Source organism: Xyrauchen texanus, chromosome 34 (assembly GCF_025860055.1).
Source record: "Xyrauchen texanus isolate HMW12.3.18 chromosome 34, RBS_HiC_50CHRs, whole genome shotgun sequence".
Lineage (NCBI taxonomy): Eukaryota > Metazoa > Chordata > Actinopteri > Cypriniformes > Catostomidae > Xyrauchen > Xyrauchen texanus.
Window position 1 is genome coordinate 23,173,389 of NC_068309.1, and position 19,203 is coordinate 23,192,591.

Below are 19,203 nucleotides of genomic sequence, written 5' to 3' on the forward strand. Positions count from 1 at the left end.
TCACACTGAAAACATAACCCATTGGAGAGAATGCTCATCCCGAGCTCTGACAGAAACAAGCAAGCGTGCCGGGGAGGCGGGGGGTTTCCAGGGGGTTCACCAGGCGAAACGGAGCCCGTCATAGTCCCCAGATCGTTTTCATCACCCGCGGCGCCTGCCTCAATCCCGTGGGAAGGAGGCGAGGCGCGGGGGCGGCTGAAGCGGCTTTCTCTCACTACAAGAGAAAGCCTATGACCGCAATGCTGTCATGGCTATGTTCTCGCACTGTAAACATAGACCATTCATAAAAATGCTGCCTGCGTGTGATCGCAACCCAGGAATGCAAGGCAGTTTTTATGACCGTCAGAGGTGGGGAGACATCAACCACATCCAGAAACTACACAGGGGCGGAAATATCGTCTTTAAAAAGACGCGTCCTGAGAAGGACCTTCAACGCCGCTGTGTTTTGCTCTTTAGAGCGAAATTACTCTTTTAGAATAACTCTTTCGAGTTGTCTGCGCTGTCGAAGCGCCCAGGGGCAAGAATGCACAGCCGTGCACGAAGGAGAAAGCCGCTGTTATGCGCCGTCAGATCCAACAGCATGCAGAGCGTCAGAGGATTAACCAGGAACTTGGTGTGTAAATCGCATCAGAGTTCATGCACGACCATCGGCTCCGAAAAAATTTTCTGAATGAACTCCCGTATTTGCGCCGCTTAAATACCCGTATGTCCGGGGGCGGGACATGCAAATACTGGTTGCCAACTCTCATTGGCCTTTTTTCATAGTCCAGAGGTGAATATCGGCGCTCAAGAGAGACCCCTAGTGTCGCTTCTCTGACACAACGTGGAGAGAGCGACAGAAGGGGAACAAAATACAGCATTTATTAGTCTTTGTTAATGATACTTTATTAAAAAGAAATACGATTACTTTTTGTACAGTTAGTTCATTCACGTTAGTTCATAATGCATTAAAGGTGCTGTAAGCGACAAATCCCAATCCCAGAAAGATATTAATAAAATAAGTGTCATATTTCTGCCGGTCAATCATTTTGCACATTCTCATAGTATTGTAATGGCAGCAAATTATTGAGGTTTAATGTCATGTTGTTCATAACAGTTGTCAGTTGAAGGCGCTATTTTGCTGGTGTTGTTTTTGACAACCATTCTGCTCAAAATGTCAGAAATAAAGCTCATCTGGTATCTTTAGATTGCAGGTTTTGGAAAGAGGGGGCGTGACTAATCCAACGGCTCATTTTACGAAATTGTAGAATGGCTAAAATCACTTACAGCACCTTTAACTAATGTTAACAAACAATTTTGAATTTGTTTGTTTGTATTTAAAAAAATAACATTAACTAAGATTAATGAGTACTGTGAAAGTAGGACTGCACAATTATCGCATTTTAACCGCGATCACGGTTTCTGCCTCTAATGATTAATTAAGTATAACCGTCTACAGTATTAAAGAGCTAAGAAATTATAAGCTAGGAAAAGTTGCAAATTGTTGTTCGTTTTCATTAACGGCTTTGTCTACAGATGACATATGGAAATACGGAGCCTTAGATGTTTACGAGCATTGCATGACTTGTATGTGCGCCACTCTGATATGTAGTATATTACACATACTCGGAAAACACGAGGATAATGATAAAGTTTTCCAGGGGTCTCAGAGTGGTTTTGTGCTCAATACACATTAATTCCATCTCATGCTTTAATTATGTGTGTTATTCAGATCAGAGTTCAGTTCATGCCCTTCACTAACGTGCACTGACTGCATTATATTTAAAGCTTTACTTGAGTTGCACATTTGCATAATTCCAAATATGTTTGGCCATTACAATTCTAAACTAAATTAAAGTAAACCCATGGCACTCGGGTTTTGTGGACCAAGGAGGAGATAAGAGCATTTCACCATGTAAGGAAGGTGGAGCACAAAGCTGTTGTCACCTCTGCTGGTAACACATACAAACAACAACACAATCTTCCTTCAAAATAAAGGCTTGAGACTTTATAGTCATGCTGCATGCTAAATTATTCCAGAAATATATTACTATTGTGATTTGAAATATAATAATAATAATAATAATTAAAAGAATGGATCTTAAAATACGACTCAAGTGTAAACACCCTACAGAGTAACTCTATCTATTGGTAGTAAAGCATGGGCAAAACATGACTTAACTTTGGTCAAAAGGAATTAATTTGTAGCTTGTAGTTTTAACAACTTGTTCAATATGAGATCTACTGTTTCATGTAATTTTATTGGGGAGCGCGTCCTGCTGGATTTTTTCATCATTACAGCGGAAACAACATAAAATTCTCCATCATTTTGGGGTATACAGATAAGTGTAAGACATCATTAGAGACTATAAAGGGTCTACGTTTATTTGTGTATAAATGGTAAATGGTCTGCACTTATATAGTGCTTTTTTTTAACCTTAGAGGTTACCAAAGCGCTTTACACTGTTTCCCAATCACCCATTCACACACACACTCATACACCAATGGTGGCAGAGCTGCCATGCAAGGCGCTAGCCTGCCATTGGGAGCAACTTGGGGTTCAGTGTCTTGCCCAAGGACACTTCAGCATATGGAGTTGTGTGGGCCGGGAATCGAACCACCAACCCTGCGATTGGCAGCTGACCCGCTCTACCAACTGAGCCACAGCCTTGTGCTTTTGTATCACACCCACCAGCAGAGAGCGCCATTCATACGCTAATGTGCTGAGGCGATCAACGCAAATGGTAAACGCCCCCGAATGTGCCTTAAAAACAAGTATGTAAATTTTCTGCGCGTTTGTAACGATTAACAGGCGAGGAAACTCCTGGATATTAAGGAAGAGTTAACATTTTCCTCAGAAGAAGAGCAGGACTCCGATGAATGTTTGTATATTGAAGAGAGACTTGATCCAGCCGAGGATACAATTCCGGACGAGTAAGTGATTTAGTTTTCTTTAGTTGACATGCTATTTTATATAAACATGTACATATTTTACTAGTGGGACTGTTTCCAGACTTGCCAGTCAGGATACAGAGTATTGACATTTGAAATATATCCTAATAAGCAAGTTTTAGTTACATTTAAATGCGGTTTCGGGTAAAGCAGGTATTTAAATTGTATGCTGTATGATATAAATACTAGTGTTTATGCTGCCTCATTATCATCAACAAAGCTTGTGCTTGCAAATATGTGTTCAGGTTAAATTAGTAAAATGCACTTTAAATATGCCCACATTAGAAAATCAGCATCTTATAATGATTTCTGAAGGATCATGTGACACTGAAGACTTTCAGCTTTGATCACAAATAGCATTTTACAATATATTCAAATAGAAAACTTAAATTGTAAAAAGAGTTCACACAATGATTTTACTGTATTTTGGATCAAATAAATGCATTCATGGTGAGCAAAAGAAACGTCTAGGGTTACATTTGTAAGCGCTTTTGTGAACAATCCTGCATTGTGACCAGCTGTGTAACATGTCAATGAACAGTGGCCGGAATTTATAGCCTCGGGTGGTTAGATCATTAGATGCATCTGTGGCCAGGTGTCACCAGCGTGTCGTCAGATATCCTTTTCTGAAGAGCAGTCCTGGGACGTCCCAGTGTGGCAAAGAAGCGCAGCATCTCGTTCCGCTTTTTTCAGGGAACAAGGGTTACAAATGTAACCCGAGATGTTCCCTTTAAAAAAAGCTTCACTATTATGCTGCACTTTGCTAATCGCTTTTGGGAACGCAATACCCATGCCGCCGCACTGGTGCTGTCCGGACCCCTACAGTTGTGAAGTGTGCTCACAAGAACGCGAGAGTTCTCAGACATGAGCTTGAGATGTCGACTCAAGGACATAAGAACCCGGAGTAGCATAAACATCTAAACCATAAAATTTGACGAATGTGTGTGGAGAGGACCAGCCTGCCAAATCACAAACTTGTTCAGACATGAGCTTGAGATGTCGACTCAAGGACATAAGAGTCTGTAGTAGCAAAAACATCTAACCCATAAAGTTTGTTGAACGTGTGCGGAGAGGACCAGCCTGCCGCATCAAAAAAACTTGTTCAGGAATGAGCCTGCCATAAAAACTGATGAATGTGCGCAGAGAGGACCAGCTTGCCACGTCACAAACTTGTTCAGGCATGAGCTTGAGATGTCGACTCAAGGACGTAAGAGCCCGGAGTAGCATGAACATCCAAACTATAAAATCTGATGAATGTGTGTGGAGAGGACCAGCCTGCCGCATCACAAACCTGCTGCAGAGGGACCCCTCTAGCCAAGGCTTTAGAGGAGGCCACCCCTCTGGTGGAGTGAGCCCTGGCACCTACTGGCGAAGCTTGACCACATGCCTCATAGGCCAGGGCAATAGCATCCCTCACCCAATGTGACATAGTCTGCTTGGTAGCGGCCGCCCCCCTGTTGCGGATCCCATAGCAGACAAATAATTGCCCTGACGTACGCCACTGGCTAGTGCGGTGGACATAAGTCTGGAGGGCATGGACTGGGCACCTTAGGAAGTTAGTCAGGATGAGGATGCAGAATAGATTTGGCCATACTTGGGGCAAATTCTAAACAGGCTGGCAAAACAGACAGAGCCTGTAGATCCCCAATCCTCTTAAGAGAGGTAATCGCCATAAGAAAGACCATCTTGAGAGTCCGAATTCTGTCAGACGCTGACTCTAGAGGTTCAAAGGGGGTCTCAACCAGACCCTCCAGTACTATTGCTAAGTCCCATGAAGAAGTTCTGGTCCTAACAGGAGGCCTCAGCTGCATGGCTCCACGAATAAAGCGAGCGAGTAGAGGATGCCTCCCCAAAGGTACCCCGTCCATCAGGGCGTGGCAAGACGAAATGGCGGCCACATAAACCCTGAGAGTAGCGGGGCATATGCCTGCTGACAGTTTTTCCTGCAGAAAGTCCAGAACTGAAACAATTTGGCAGTTAACTGGATCTGCACCATATGAACGGCACTACTTTTCAAAGACACCCCATTTATTATTATCAGTAACAGGCAAGACCCTTGATGGCAAACTCTGGCCAAGACTCCTGGGAGCAGAGAAACCGGGGAAAAACACATACAGATGCATTCATGGCCATGTATGCGCCATCGTGTCCAGACCCAGGGGGGATGGGTGACTCAAGGAGTAGAGGAGACATTGCGCTGTTCATAGAGAAGAGGTCCTCTTCTACCCTGTAAAATCTCACCCAGATTTGTTTCACTACCTAGGGGTGGAGTTTCCATTCACCCGTCTGTATTTTCTGTATCCAGGGATATAAACTGCCCTGAGTGACAGGGGCTTGCCCTGGGCCCCAAGGAGAATTTGATGTGCCATAAATTTAGCTGACGTGAATGTGGACTTCCTTGATGGTTTATGTAAGAGACTACCGCTGTATTGCCCACCCGCACCAAGACATGGTAGCCTCTGGAGAAAGTATTTCAGGGCCAAAAATACAACCATCAACTCGAGACAGTTACTGTGACAACCGAGCTGACGACTCTCCCATCCCCTTGAGCTGGACGACCACTTAAGACAGCTACCCAGCCCGTCAGGGAGGCGTCTGTCGTTAGCAGCCTGCGACGACGAGCCGCACCTAGAGTGGGACCCAAGGTAAGAAACCGGGGTCTGAACCACATAGCAAGGGAACGAAGCACCCTTATTAGCCCTAGGGGACTGGCCCTTGGATGAAATCCCCTGGCTTTTAGCCACAGCTGAAACGGTCTCATATGGAGCAGGCCCAATCACCGTGGACGCAGACGCCATGAGACCTAGTATTTGTTGATACTGGTGAACAGTGCAACCTTGACCTAGCCTGAGTTTGCTCAGGGTGTTCTAAATGGACGTGATACGAGCGGGAGACAACTGTGCCCGCATCGTGATCGAATTCCATATAACCCCCAGATAGGTGATTCCCCGGGTGGGAGAGAGAACGCTCTTTGAGGTTGAGTCTCAGACCCGGAGAAACCAGATGAGCTAAGACAATATCCCTGTGCTGAGCTGCCAGTTCTTGGAGCTGCACTAAGATCAGCCAGTCGTCTATGTAATCAGGATGCGGATGCCCCGGAGTCGCGAAGGAGCCAGTGTGCATTTTGTGAATGTACGGGTTGATAGGGCTAGGCCAAATGGAAGAACCCGATACTGGAAGGTTTCGTCCCCGAAAGCGAACCTCAGGAACTTCCTGTGCTGTGGGAGAATTCCAATATGGAAATATGATCGATCGTGATCAGCCAATCGTAATGTTGGATCTGAGACACGACCGTCTTGATAGTTAGCATCTTGAACTTGAACACCCTGCCAAGCGGTTCATGCCCCCCCCCCCCCACTTCTTGGGGACCAGGAAGTATCTGCTGTAATAGCCTGACTTTTTCTCTGGAAGGGGAACACGTTCATGGCCCCTTTGACCAAGAGATTTTGCAGCTCTTTCCACAGTAGACGTGTCTGCTCTGGTTTCACGGTAGTGGGAACCACGGCGTTGAAACGCGGAGGGCGGCGAGCAAATTTAATTCTGTAACCTCTTTCTACTGTCTTTAGAACCCACATAGAAATGCCTGGCAGAAGTTTCCACGCTGCCAGGTTCTCTGAGATGGGTATCAATTTCGACACTTCCTGTTGAGGGGATATTGAGTGTTCCGCGTCCTGGATAAAGGCAGGAAGCAACGGTACACCCAACTCTTTGTTGGAAGCCTGTCACCCGAAACACCAAAGGCGGCAGGAGTGAAGGGGTTTCGTGAGGGTATCGGGAGGGCCGAAGTGGATGGTACACATGCCCCGTCCCGAGAGGAACCACCCCCACAAGGCTGGGTACAAGACTTTCAGGGTTTCTTTCTTTTAGGAATCACGACCCTGAGGTCCTGCTTCGGGAGCTACTGAGGGCGACGAGCCTGTCCCCAGTCTTTATGAGGGGGAGCACGACTCGCCACACTCTGCCTAGCAGAGTCAGGGCAGGACTGGGTGGCCGACGGCCCCGCCCCCTGAGTGCGCCAAGGAAAAAACCTGCCCGGAGGCTTTCCTTCCCATCGTGGCTTTTCGCCTCCTGGAATCTGGAGATAACCGTATTCATGGAAGAGACTGGAAGGCGAAACTGGGGCATCGAGTGGGAAAACTCTGTCCTTATCCTTGATACCCGGTTAAGCCATAAATGCCTCTCCGTGCTGACTAAAGCAGACATAGACCGACCAATGGCACGGGCTGTCTGCTTGGTCGTACGGAGAGATAAATCTGTGGCCCGACGAAGATCAGTAATCTTCGTTGAGCGTTGCGCCCACAAGGCTAGTCTAGGCTACAAGATCCAGTTCTCAAAGGGCGTGTGGACAAATGTTTAGTATGTGTTATATGACTTTATTTCAATGACTTAAACATTTAGTTTTTCAAAAACTATGCATAAACGTTATTTTCTCAAAAATACAAACCTGTACATACATGTTGCTCACATATTATTGTAGCCCAGTTTGTGCTGAATACAGTGTTATACTTTAGCCAATAATATGTCTCTTTCATCTAAAAAGATTCAGGAACATCCATGACATCACATAGAGGTGGAAAATCCTTGTCCAAACAAATGCTTTCTAGAATGAGAACACTCTCACTCTCCCAACAACTCTTCAGCACGTCAGTCTGTGTTCTTACTGGCGCTGATGATGCCTTCGCAGGGCAATTTGAAGGAAGCACAATCCATGATGTAGGGTCGTTCCAAAGAGAATTTCCAATAAGAATCTCTTTAAAAGTGCACAGGAGTAATCACTTCTGAATGGGACGTACAAACATAGGAATGGAATGCAAGGAAAGTTGCAGGAGTTATTTATATTTTTTGTGCAGCCAGAGTAAGTGTTCTTTATTCTTTATGCTAAGTGTGTGTTTCAAAACATGGATGTATCTTTAACTCACTTGTTTCCTATTCATTATGTGGAGGCCCCTCTCCTGAGTAGGGCCTCTATCTCGCTGAGCCGGCAGATGTGGTCCAACAAATCCCAAAAGTGCCAGCCTTGTCATAAGCGAAGACCCCTATATGCTATGTCCATTTGTGGGCATGTTATGGATTAATGTTGTCAGGTAGATCAGTGTTTTCCAAACTTTTTTGCCATAAGTACCCCCACGGCACCATCAGATAGGCTCAAGCACCCCTACATCGACACAAAACCAAAGATGTGTAACAAAGGCTAAATGTAATTTATGGAAGAAAAAAAAAAAAACAGAACAGATTAGCCGTGAAAAATGCAATTAGAAAAGTCTAATGCTGTTAATTATACAGGGCAGGGGACAATCTAACTTGGTATATTGGAAAATATAAATTTTACTGATTTTATTTTATCATTCGTTTTTTCATAATTTGTAATTTTGGTAGACAGTATATTAACATGTAAAAACAATAAACATGCAGGCCAAAGTGTGTGTGTGTGTGTGTGTGTGTGTGTGTGTCTATATATATATATATATATATATATATATATATATATATATATATATATATATTGATAGGCCAAAATGTTATTTGTTATATTGTTTTATTGTTATGGTTTGTTTTGCAAAATTTGTACTATTTACACTGTGTAGAACAAACACTAAAACGGAACTATCTCTTTAAGAAAACCAGCAATTCAGTTCCACATTTTGTTTTGGTTGAGCGAATATTAAGAGAGTGAAGTTGCATGGCTTCTTTATTATAATTAAATTGTACTTTTTTGTTTTGTTTTTATCAACAACTGACTTTAAAGAACAGCAAAGATATTAAAAGATACATTACATGTCATGGTCCGGACTGACCTGCCCTCTCTTGTCTGTCTGTTTTGGTTTTGAGTGTGTTTGTTTTGTGTTTAAGCACATGGCTTTGTTTTTGTATCAGCTATGTGCTCCCCAGCTCCCTTTTTTTCCCATCCTGCATTCCTGAGTAATGTTGTCACGGTACCAAAATTTCAGTAGTCGGTACCGATACCAGTTAAATTTCACGGTTCTCGATACCAATTTTGATACCACAGAAAAATATGCTAATATGATAATGTGCTATTGAATATACCAGTTTAGTTATTTTTAATTATTTTAATAATTTTAGTTTAATAATTATTATTATTATTTTCCAGAACTTTCTAGAATTTTTTTTAAAAGTTTAATTTAATTTAATCATCAAATGTCTAATGTATTTTATGTCTAATCAATACATTCTTAAAAATTTTAACAAGTTAACATAAAACTTTTTAACATGTCTTTGCTTTATTAAATTTTTTTGCCAGACTTATATTCAACAGATGTCTTGCTTGTGATACTTTGATTAATTATTATACAGAATATTACATTTTACTATATTTTTATTCAATTTCAGGCATCTAGATTTTATTTTGAATCGTACTTTTATTATGATGTGTTTTTTGCCGTATCCTTCACTTCTCTGGAAAAACAGTTTGCGACACTGTGCAGTGTGATCATTGAACACTTTTAAGTCACGTCTGAAATCTCATCTCTTTAAACTGGCCTTTAAGTCTGACGAATGATATGTAGGACACAGTTTTGGAGTGTTTGTATTTTAGACTACTGGTGTATGTTGTCATTTTGAAATTTTGTTATCTTTTAAATTGTATTACTGCGACGCACTTTGGTTAACTGTTGTTTTAAATGCGACATAAATAAAGCTGAGCTCTAAATATATATTTTACATGATTCACAATGGATAAGTACTGTGCTTTGTCATCTCATACAACGTGAATGATTCTCAATGTTTGTGGAGTTTAGTGGATGAGAGGTTGGATTTATTTAACGTACACATCTCTTACACAGTAAGATTGCAGCCTTTATTGGTTAATAAATCATTCTAGGGCATGTCATGATTTTAATTTGATTAATTGTCCTTTTCAGTGTACAAGAAGTAACAGAGCATGCATTCAAAATAAACCTGAGAGCATTTTAAAGCTGTCGTGTGTCAGTTATACTGTGCACTGGTACCGGATAGATTCAGTGCTCGGTACTACCGGTACTGCAAAAACACTGGTACCGTTACATAATTTTTATTTTAGTACCAACTTGGTACCGAAGAACCGGTACTTTTGACAACACTATTCTTGAGTCCTCACTTCTGTCCCACCAGTCGTTACAGAACAAACAGGCAATTCCTGGACTCAAAAGGTATGGGCAATGGTTTTTACCCAGCACCTGTCCGAAATGAGTCGCTCTCCCAGAGTACAGCCCAGGTCAATAACTTTCTGATCCGCCCCCAGGGTGGTCGACCCATTGGATTTTATGCCCAAGCTCTTCATTGGAGCCCAGAGGTTGTGCTTTGATGAGACTCCCATGAAACTTCTATTTATTGCGGGTTTTGACAAACAAAGTTGGGTGAATTTTTTAATTTTTTTGTGGCCCTTTTGGGATTTGGTGGACCACATCTTCCAGCTCAATTAAATAGAGGCTCTACTCAGAAGAGGGGCCTCCACATCTGAGAACTCCTCTCTGCCCATGCCCTGTCCTCCCTCTGGTTCTTCACGAGCAGGTGCTTCACGCCTCCCCGCTGACCGCCCGGGGACCACCACTCAGGCGGTTGCCTCCAACTCCTTGCCCCAGCCTGATTCCCCAGCTGCCTTGTTCCTCCCTGAGACCCCAGCGGGTGTGAACTCACTCAAGTTGTCTCCTGCTGCCTCCCCTGGTCTGGCCAGGTCTCATGGTTATTGGCCAAACTTCCTTTGGTATCCTGGCTGTCTCTCAGGCACCCCTTGGTCTCTTTTACATCCTTTGTCTCCTGGTCCGTGTCCATCACCGTGGTTTCCTGGTGGTTTCCTCGGCTCCCTCATTGTCTCCAGCTCTACTGGCACCGTCCCCCGTTGTCCCACACCCTTCCCCTCTTGTTGGTACTACATGCACCTGCTTCACTCATCTCATCTTTTCCAGTCCCCACTGGGTCTTTCCCCCCTGCACCCACCTGGTCGGTCCTGCATGTGCCCTCCTGGTCTGTCCAACCAGCGCCAACCGTTTGGATGCCAGGAGACATCTGTCGAGGGGGTGGGTGGTTCTGTCATGATGCAATCTGGACTGCCCACTCTTGTCTGTCTGTTTTGGTTTTGTGTGCATTTGTTTTGTGTTTTAGCACATGGCTTTATTTGTGTCAGTTATGTGCTCCCTTTACCCTCATAAATCCTTCTCTAGTGCACGTTTAGTCTATTGTCACATGTTCCTCATGTGTTTCCCTTAGCGTATATATTGTGCCTTCTTTCCTCATGTCTTTGCCAGTTTGTTCTGTTTGTTCATATCTCCAGTTGTATCTTGTTTTTCCTCTGTCGCTCTGGTATCTCTTTGTTTAATATTTTGGTTATTCGTGTTACTGTTGTTGTTTTTTCTCCCTCGAGTTTTGTTAGTATTCAGATTTGTTATTCCTCACTTCTGTTCCCCCAGTCATGATATTATCAATGACATGTTTTTTTGTAGTGTGTAGATCTCGTCTTCGAACACATTACACAGACAAGTCAAGCCAAACTGCTTTAAATTGTTATATTAAAAGATTGATCTTGGGATTTTAAGAATGGATATTCAAAAGAAGATGACAAAATACATTTTTACTATCCCTGCTCTTTTTATTTTAAGTCTTTTTTTATTTTTTTGGTAAATTTGCCATAGCAAAATCTGATCCTTCGATTCTCAAGTCTTGGAAAAAGCTGGCCGGTACAGAGATCGCTACTGAAGCTTCACCAGGGGATAAATGTATGTCTGTAAAATAAAGCCTATTGGCTTTTTTTTTTTTTTTAATGGGATGAACTGTTTGACATATTCCACCCCCCCACTTTCTGTTTAAGTTGGAAATACGTAAAAACAACAAATCAACTCCACTCGTCAAGGCACTTCACAAAGACGTTAAGATGGTTAAAATTAAAACTGATGTAGTAGTTAAATTTCATGACTTTTTATTTTGTTAAATATGTCAAAATGATGGACAGCATTTTGGAATTGACCGGTAATGAAAAATACCCAGTAAATGCAATATCAGGTTCCAGTCACTTTGCATTCTGGAAAAAATGAGGTATCGCTTTTTAAATAAAAAGCTGTGTCTTCCATGGTGTGGAACTGACCCTTGGCTAAGTCCTGCTCCCCTTAGATCCAGTTGCTGATGTAGTCAAGTTTTCCTACCAGCATCTGACTGGCGCAAATATGGAGAGAGATTTACTTCGGGAATTATTAAATAACATCTTAGTCAACCGTGAATTTATATCTTGTATATAATCTGCAAAAAGATTTCCAGTATCCAATGGAAGGCTAAATCCAAAACAAATGCTTGGAGTGGCTTGTTTCAGAATCAAAGAAAACACTTGTGTTCGACTTCAAAGAGAGAAGACTTATTTTCTGCTTGGAATGAAAAACAAGTAGTGAAGATAAAATAGAAAATATTTTTAATAAATAGATAATTACTGATTAAGCTTCATTGGGATGGAATTTACAGGCCTTCCATTACTTTGGACAGAACTTTTTGAGTCCAGAAAAAATTTGTGTATAATCACATATATCACTATAGATTAAAAAAAATAAAAAAAAATAAAAGATATTCTGGCCTACATTTTTGCTTATAATGGACACCGTACCACGAAAAATATAAACAGGGGGATTAATCCATGATGGCCAAACCCTGTGGAGCACCTATTACAGTACAGAGTATTATGCCCACAGAAAACAGACAGTAAATGTAATTTATTTAAAAAGAGAAGTTTGTGTACATTTTCTGTTTATCATAAAGCAGTAATTTGTAAATGGTGGACAAGAGCATTACAACTGGGCATAAATCCAGATGTGCAATGTAGACGAGTGTGCTCTTGGTATTTTAAAGAGTCAGTCCGGATGGATCACAGTGTACATAATGTACAGTCCCAGTAAAGTATACTTTAGTGTGCTGCATCCACCACAACACAAACACTCAGAACCAACTTGCATGATCTGGAACTGGGCCATGCAAATTGGGTTCAGCACTGAATATTAGGATGTATTTGCGCAGTTACCTGATTTGCATAATTATTTAGTGAAACGTAAGCAGTGTGCGCAAATGTAAAACATCTAGGTTATTATTTTATCCCCTGTTCCCTGATGGAGGAAACGAGATGTTGTATCAAATGAAGCGACACTAGGGGTCTTTCTTGAAGGCCTCAGTTACCTCTGAACTTGAGAAATGGCCAATGAGAAATTGGCAGACAGAATTTGCATATCCCTACCCTGGACATACGGGTATAAAAGGAGGGAATCGTGCGTCTGTCCATTCAGGTTTTGCACTGAGGAGATGAATGCCGTTACAGTGGCTCGGTAAAGCGTCTTGGCAGGAGGGACACAACGTCTCGTTCCCTCCATCAGGGAACGGGGTTTAAAATAGTAACCTAGACCTTCCCCTTCTGTCGCTCACTCGACGCTAGTGTCGCACACTAGGTGTCCCTATTAAATCACACCATGCGCTGAACCGTGTATGTGAACTGCTGATGCGGGTGCGGGCAGGCAGTTGCATGCCAAAGCAGCAGGCTGCATCAGATTGCACGTATCCTCCCCCAACGCCCCATAAAAACATCATAAATTCCCTGAAGGGGGGGGGGCCAGTGACGTGCCAAGCATGGGAGCAGGCTGCGCTAGCCGGGTCTTTTCTCTATGTTTTTCGCATAGAGTTAAAGTGGCCAGGCCATTTAAAGCTATAACACGTATCGGGGAAGGCGTTCTTTTCCAACTCCTAATCTTTCAGGGGGAAAAGACCTCCTGCCGAGGCTGGGGGGAGGTTAAATGTGGTGAATACGTCACATGGGTTTTCAGGCCACATGTGGATGTGGTAGATCCTACCTAGTGAAGGAGGAGTTTCTACAAACACAGCGACTGGGGGGATTTTTGTAGCACACAAAAATACAAACAGGGGGATTAATACGTGATCGCCAAACCCTGTGGAGCACCTATTCCAGTACACAGTAATTAGAACCCGTAGTGGGTCTGGTCTGGAATTCCTCCACTAAATTCGCGGACCAGAGGGCTAGGGAGGAAAGAAATCCGGGGAGCGCTAGTTTAGTGTACTTTCCAGGGATAAAGAGCGCACACGATCGCCTCAGTGGAGGGGAAGGGAACTATGTGCAAGCGGAACACCTGGTCGGTCGTTCCGTATTACAGAGTTCTACATGCTCAGATATGAGAGAATAAGGGACGAAACTGACTCAACCCTGAGATTGTAGAAACTCGTAAAGGTATTGGGTGTTGCCCAGCCGGGGGACAGCAGTCGTGGGGCCGAAGGCGAGGGGTCCACGCCCGGAGTGCCGGGACTGCCGGTGTTTGGCACCGGGTTGCCGTGAAAATGGCATTTGCGTGCCAGATGACCCAGGGAATGAAGTAATAGCTCTTTTATCTGCTTACCAGCACCAGAGTAAACGTCTTGTTCCCTTGGTCGTCCGTCTCAGGAATGCTTGGGAGACTTCCGGATCCTTGAGGACGTCCACTTCCTGCGAGGTGCTCGATGCTGGGGCTGAGAGCTGGGCCCAGGTTGAGGCGGAGCTGCCTGATGTTTGGAAGCCACAGGGGGATGCCCTCGGCGAGCAGACAGAGCGCGGCTCGCGCTGGAACGACGGTGAGGCATGATGTGGGAAATGGCCTCCGTCTGTTTCTTCATCACCGAAAACTGCTGGGCGAAGTCGTTGACGTGCCGCCGAAAATGCCGAACTGAGAGAAGGGGGCGTTGAGAAAGAGGGCTTTGTTGACTTCCCGCATCTCGACCAGGTTTAACCGCAGGTGATGTTCCTGGACTGCGAGGGTGGCCAACGCATACCCGAGTGCCCACACTGTGACCTTTGTGGCCCGGAGAGCGAGGTCGGACACAGAGCGCAGTTCCTGCAGCACGTCGGGGTCGAAGTTCATGTCCAACCCCATGCTCACGGCGGCCCGGGTTCGAGGGAGTAGTCAGACTGGCCTGGAGGCAAGCCGCTCTCACCTCTAGCCCGGACGGAAGTCAACGCGCGTGCTGGGGGGCGTGGTTAGAGGAGATTTACCTGGTGAAACAGAGCCTGCTGCCATCCCCAAATCGCCTCCAACGGCAGCCGGGTCATCCTCAATCCCGTGTGAAGGAGCGACGCGGGGGCGCCAGGAAGGAAAGCCACGACCGCAACGTTGCCATGGTCTAGTTCTCGCAGTGAGAACAAGAACCAGCCACAAATGCCGCCAAAGTGCGATCGCGGCCCAGACACACGAGGCAGCGTCTGTGACGTCAGGAGTGGAGAGATATCGACCGCATCCAGGAACGGAAGGGCATCTTTAAAAAGACGCATACTAAAAAGGACGTTCAACACCTGATGTGTGTGCTCTTTTACAGAAATTATACTCTTTTGTGAGAGAATATACTCGTTCAAATGCGCTGTTGAAGCACCCAGGGACAAAGGCGGCACTGGTGAGCAGAGAAGGAGAAAGCCGCTGATACGTGCCATAGATCCAACAGCAAATGCTCTGCAGAGGTAAGTGGAACAGAAGTGATCTCAGCTCACTGATCGCACAACCGCAGAAGAAAAAATTGGAATGGACAGACGCACGATTCCCTCCTTTTATACCCGTATGTCCGGGGGAGGGACATACAGGTATAAATTCAAATTATCTCACTGGCCTTTTCTCAAGTTCAGAGGTAACCGAGGCCTTCAAGAAAGACCCCTAATGTCGCTTCATTCAACACAACGTCGAGTGAGCAACAGAAGGGGATCTATACTATCAGTAGACTGTCAAATTTCTGCTCACTATGTTTAGAAACATTATTCACAAACATTACCTCGTTGCTTACCACATGCTGCTCCTGAATGTATTTTTGTTCTTGTAAAAAAAACAACTTCAGTAAAACTGATATTATATAGATAATCTGTCATACTCTAGTGTGTCATGAGGCATTCTGATGTATGAGTTTCATGAACCAGTCATTACAAAATCATGCAGTTAGGGAACCCTGCTTATCTCACTTATGGCGCTTTTCCACTACACAGTACCAGTTCGCCTCGGCTCAACTCGACTCGACTTTGTTTGGTTTTCCACTGTGTAAAAGTTGTACCTGTACCTGCTTTCGGGTACTTTTTTTCGTACCACCTCCGGCGAGGTTCTGAGCGGGCTGAGGCGATACTAAAATGTGACGTAAAAACAATGCCGACTGCTGATTGGTCAGAGAGAATCGTCACTATTCACTGCGTCATCATTGCGCGCGCCAGACGGAGTATCCAGAATAACTCCGCCATTTTTAAATAGTTTGCACAGATATAGCCTACAAAACTATTATTATGGCACAGCGGAGCGCCATTTACAGATGGCACTCGATGATGCAGCACATGCCCGAGAACTCGAGCGGCTTTAAGGAGAGAGGAGATTGCTGCAATGTCGTCCTTCAACCAGGCCTTTCTGGGAACCCTGAGCCAGCTTGTCCAGGCACTGAACCGGCGGGATGCTGTTCCACCGCCCCTGGACTGAAACCCCTTTGTTTATTTTAATTAAATGTTTGCAATACATGTAACATATGTATATAGTTGGATGTGTGAATTTATATTAATATTATATTTTTTTCTATTTGTATGCGTGTTTAAATAAAACCTTTTTGAAACTTATTACAAACAGTGTCTTTTTTTGATGGTTTGCTTTTTTACAAGGGTTTGAGCAAGTATTTTCAGATTGTATACTGTGATAACCTTTAATGAAAAACAGCAGAGACAACATATTTAATGATAATGTATTTATTTAGCAATTAAAATAACGCATCAGACCCTCTCGTACATCTCTGCCCTCCTCCTCAACACCCTGTGCCACTGCCACCACAGGCTCTGCTGCTGCAGGTGCATCCCAGTCATTGTCATAGTCCTCTCGGTGACTCTCACAAAGGTTATGCAAAGCACAGCAAGTAAGAATCATAGATTTCACAATTGTAACATCACAGTCATTTCTTTTCATGAGGCAACGCCACCTTCCCTTCAGTCTACCAAAAGCGTTTTCAACCACTACCCGTGCTCGACATATTTTCTTGTTGTAGATCTGCTGTTCTACTGTCAGCCATCCAGTGTAGTATTCAAAGTTGATTAAATACTTTGCATATAGTATAGTATTTACACATATGCAAACGTTAGCTATGTTAGCATAACTTAACCTCTTGCGTCGGCTTTGAACAACCGGATTCGTCTCGTAGTCTGAACTCTGTAGTAATTCCCAAACTCTCCTGTTTTTTTCAACAGTGTTTCGTTTTGCTGCCCTCAGCCTCTCATGAAACAACGTTTGTCTTCTTGCTGTGAGAAACAGCCACATCCCGAGGATCAAAAACAGCATACACTCGATTTCCTCCATTGTCCTGTGTGTGTGGGTAGCGGATGTGTGTCGCGTATAAGATTACGTCACGGCAGTTTCCTGCGGTGTCGCTATGACGACCGGGTATTATTTGTGGCGGTACTGTCTGCAATGGAAAACGGAGCGAAAAGCGAGCCGAGTCGAGGCAAGCCGAGGCGAGGCAAGCCGAGGCGAGCTGGTACTGGTAATGGAAAAGCGCTTATAGGCTTGTAATCACTTGACGTAATTAAGATTGACAGGTCTGTAAGGGCAGTGGTTCGCAAACCTGTCCTGGAGGCCCCTCAACATGACACATTTTAGATGTCTCCTCAAACACACCTAATTCAACTCATCAGCTTGTTAGTGGAAGCTCCAAGACTTAAATTGGGTGTATCTGAAAAGGCCACATGCAAAATGTGCAGTGCTGGGGGGCCTCCAGGACTGGTTTGAGAACCAATGTGGGAATCAAAGAATCAAGCTACCTTCTGTTATTGCTGCAGACAGGGAGGGTGCTCAGTCAATATTTGTTAGATAAATATGTTGGACTGAAGTGCTTTTGCATATAAAGTGGCGCCACAATAGGCTACTCTTAGAAAATAATTGCAGTTTTAAAGCTTAGGCTGACTACACAGCAATTCGGCATACATGCTGATAAAAGAATGTGAAGTGTACAATAGATTGTGTATTGACAGTTATCAGCCACTAAGATGAGTCGCTTCAGCTGAAAGAAGCCCACAAACATTTCAAATGAGTACATTATTTGCATTTCAACTACACCCATCATAAAATTGAGGGAAATAAAGAAAGAAAATGTCAATAAAAACTAATTCCCAAACAGTTTTTTAATAAAATATTTTGAAGCCACTCATTCAGTTGGCAATTTTCCTGAAAAACTATTCATTTTCTCTTATAAAGGTAAAGGTAAAGCCAAACATCTAGAATGACAGCAGAGCTCTGGCTCTGTGCATTCTGGGCACGGTTTGTGACCGCACCACACCAAGAGCGAAACAAACATGAGAGGGAGAGCATAAGAGTGTTACCTGCTGCAGGAGTGGCCATCAGAGGAGCTGCTCCTGGGGCTGGGCCATTGGACAGGGCAGAGGTGAGGAGACACACGGAGAACACACAGATAGCAGATAATGACAGGGCACAGAAACCAACGGGACAAAGGAAGAGAAAGTGACTTGTTTTTAGATTAAATGAGTTGTGGAAGCTAAGGGATTAGACACAAAAACGGGGATTGAAGGAGGAAAAAAGAAAAGGAAGAGGGAGAGGCCTCATACCTTGGCTCTTTAACTTCAGGTGCGCCATACCTTGAGGGAAAGAAACAGGAAAAAGGAAAAAGGAAATAAGAGGGTCATAAAAATGGCACGGGTGGAAACTAAAAGCATTGTCACAACGTTTGACTGCAGTTTGTGACAGACATCCTGAGGAGAACATGGATGCCAAATTAAAAAAAAAAAAGGAAGGTAAAATAAACACATTTTTTCAAGGGAAGGCAATAAGCATTGTCGGGGGAGGGAAGGGAAGGGAAGGGGTGAAGAAAAAAGCATTTCAATTCACACAAGTGTCAAAAAGGCACTTGCTTAAAAAAAATGCTTTTTTCTCAAATGGAGCACATATTTAGTGTTTGGCAGATAGCATTCCTTAGATCATAGGTTTTATGCTATAGCAGTTACAACCATACATTTTGCATTTGAAAGCCACAGTCTAATAAAATAGCAAAGCCAGTTCAGAAAGCAGTGGGTGAATTTCTCATAAAATGCAGCAGAGACCAAGAAAAATTCTTCAAAGCAGAGGCTGCTGCTGGAAACCTGTCCCAGACCAACCATCATCTTGCAAACAGACAAAAGCTTAGGAGTTCATTTCAGTGCTGTAATAATGCAAGCTGCTTCTTGACAGCTCAATACCAAATCAATTACACACACCAAAGCAGGAGACACTGTATGGCAGTTAGCGTTCTGTAATCACAGTGTAGTCATAGCTGTTT

At 43.8% G+C, this 19,203-nt stretch overlaps 1 protein-coding gene across 1 annotated transcript in view; it reads right to left on the reverse strand.

Annotated features, from left to right (window-relative positions):
• Positions 1–19,203, reverse strand: part of LOC127627699 (neurexin-1-like) — a 527,683-nt gene that overhangs the window by 429,435 nt on the left and 79,045 nt on the right. The window contains exons 3-4 of the mRNA XM_052104201.1: positions 18,497–18,526; positions 18,254–18,292 (exon numbers count right to left, since the gene is read on the reverse strand). Of these exons, the coding sequence (XP_051960161.1) occupies positions 18,254–18,292; positions 18,497–18,526 (69 nt within the window). The remainder of the gene's footprint in view (positions 1–18,253; positions 18,293–18,496; positions 18,527–19,203) is intronic.